The 2,384-nt window shown below is 42.5% G+C and overlaps 1 protein-coding gene across 1 annotated transcript in view; it reads right to left on the bottom strand.

Moving 5' to 3' along the window:
* Nucleotides 1-2,384, bottom strand: part of LOC107732523 (CD9 antigen-like) — an 8,165-nt gene that overhangs the window by 4,822 nt on the left and 959 nt on the right. The window contains exons 3-6 of the mRNA XM_016543885.1: nucleotides 871-973; nucleotides 681-778; nucleotides 332-406; nucleotides 160-261 (exon numbers count right to left, since the gene is read on the bottom strand). Of these exons, the coding sequence (XP_016399371.1) occupies nucleotides 160-261; nucleotides 332-406; nucleotides 681-778; nucleotides 871-973 (378 nt within the window). The remainder of the gene's footprint in view (nucleotides 1-159; nucleotides 262-331; nucleotides 407-680; nucleotides 779-870; nucleotides 974-2,384) is intronic.

The following is a 2,384-nucleotide window of genomic DNA, read 5'->3' as shown; positions in this document are numbered from 1 at the left end:
ACGTCTGTGTGACCACATGTGTCTCTGTGTGTGTGTGTGTGTCTGTGTCTGTGTGTGTGTGTGTTTCTGTGTCTGTGTGTGTGTGTGTTTCTGTGTCTGTGTGTGTGTGTCTGTGTGTGTGTCTGTGACTGTCTGTGTGTGTGTGTGTGTGTATCTTACAGCGTTGTTGAATAATTCGAGGGTGACGGCTTGAGCGGGGCTCTTGGTGTTGAGATACTGAGCGTAGATGGTGGCATAGAAGTTCACCAACTCGTCTGACACCTGCAACACACACACACATTAAAACCAGCTCTATTATACAAACACCTCTGTGTGTGTGTGTGTGTTTTACCCTGTCACTCCACATGAAGGCCATCACACCAGCTGTGATTTCAATGATGATCAGAACGGTCAGCAGGCCAGAAAACTGAACCCCAGAAAAACAGAAATGTTTATAAACCTAGTTCATCTCATTTGGAAAAAGCTCTCTATTGTAATTCTGAAACAGAAGTGTTTCCTCAGATATGCATGAGGGAAAGAAGAGTTGCATTGTAGTGTTGAACTGGCCAGTGACATTAGAGGAGGTTTACGTTTTACAGGTTTAGGAAAGAATTAGAGTTTTGTCCTTCTGTATTGTGAAGTTGTTTAACAGCTTTGTTTTGATTCTTCTGAAATGCTGTTGTTTCTGCAGCGATGCTCACCACGCCAAGAGCTGGTTTGCTGTTGTTGCAGGTGCCGCAGTCACCGATGATGGCCACAAGCAGCATCAGGACCCCCGTGACCACCAGCACCATCACTCCTGCGGACACAGACACACACACACACACACACACGCTCAAACACCTGCTACTTCACACCAGCCAGACAGACAAAAACAGCAGCAGAACACACCGATGTTGAACTGTGTGGTGTGCAGATCGATGTCGAAGAAGCCTCGGGTCTCTGCGCCGAAACGGAGCCACATTCCCAGAGCCACCAGACCGAGCCCCACCAGCTGAAAAACATCCAGCACAGCTCTCAGAAACACCAGCACACTGAACACTGAACACTGGAATAACTGTGTTGTTTAATGCATTTGAGACGTTGTGTTTTCCTCAGTGCATAACTGACATGTCACAGGTATATTCTTCATCTGTAAATGTTAGAAAGTCATGCAAACATATCCATTTTGCTGTCAGGAGTGGGCGAGGCACGTGAGAGCAATGAGCACAGCTGCACACATGCACGCTAAACAGACGGAGCGCAATAATTCTGAGTAAAATATACATTTTGATCAAATATTTGTTGTTGGACATTAAATGTGTCTTTTGTAGAATTTTAAACCTACATATAAGTGTATTTTTATGATAGCAGTAACTGTAAAGGGACTATTGCAGGGGCGTAGATTACACGGGAGGACGTGTCCCCCCCACACCATGGCAAACAGCGAATATATTTGTGCTGTTTAATGCATTTGAGACGTTGTGTTTTCCTCAGTGCATAACTGACATGCCACAGGTGTATTATTCATCTGTAAATGTTAGAAAGTCATGCAAACATATCCATTTTGCTGTCAGGAGTGGGCGAGGCACGTGAGAGCAATGAGCACAGCTGCACACATGCACGCTAAACAGACAGAGCGCAATAATTCTGAGTAAAATATACATTTTGATAAAATATTTGTTGTTGGACATTAAATGTGTCTTTTGTAGAATTTTAAACCTACATATAAGTGTATTTTTATGATAGCAGTAACTGTAAAGGGACTATTGCAGGGGCGTAGATTACACGGGAGGACGTGTCCCCCCCACTTTTAATATCACGTAAATTCGTCCCGCGCACTTTTTCGGGCAAGTGTGTTCGCATAGTTGTTGTGAATAAATATAGATTTAAATTCAAAGAGACAGGATAGTCTGCGCATGATCTGATGGTTTATTCGGACAATTTTAAAATATATAGAAAGCAGTTATTTTAAATAGTAAAAATATTTCACAACATTTTTAGCTTTTGCTGTACTTTGGATCAAATAAATGCAGGCTTGGTGAGCAGAAGAGACTTCTTATAAACATTAAACTAGACACAGAATCAGAATCAGAATCAGAATGAGCTTTATTGCCAGGCATGTTTTCCACAGTTATTGTCAAGTGTTCATGAGATGGATGGCCTGAGGGAAGAAAGAGGTTTCTGTGTCTGGCCGTTCTGGTGCTCAGAGCTCTGTAGCGCCGACAGTTCAAAGAGGGAGTGTGCTGGTATACTGGTATACTAATTACTCAGCTCAAACGAGTTAATGTTCTAATGTTCTGCTATCTGTTCTGCAAACTATAAAAGGTACAGCTGTTATAAAACCAGAGAGAAAGGCTGCATGGCTAGAAACTGTAAAAAAAAAAAAGTCAAAAAATAGCGTTCCTATTGGTCAGTGTTAGAGG

Source organism: Sinocyclocheilus rhinocerous, unplaced genomic scaffold, assembly GCF_001515625.1.
Source record: "Sinocyclocheilus rhinocerous isolate Xijiao unplaced genomic scaffold, SAMN03320098_v1.1 scaffold3506, whole genome shotgun sequence".
Taxonomy (NCBI): domain Eukaryota; kingdom Metazoa; phylum Chordata; class Actinopteri; order Cypriniformes; family Cyprinidae; genus Sinocyclocheilus; species Sinocyclocheilus rhinocerous.
This window is presented reverse-complemented; position numbering and strand designations above follow the sequence as displayed.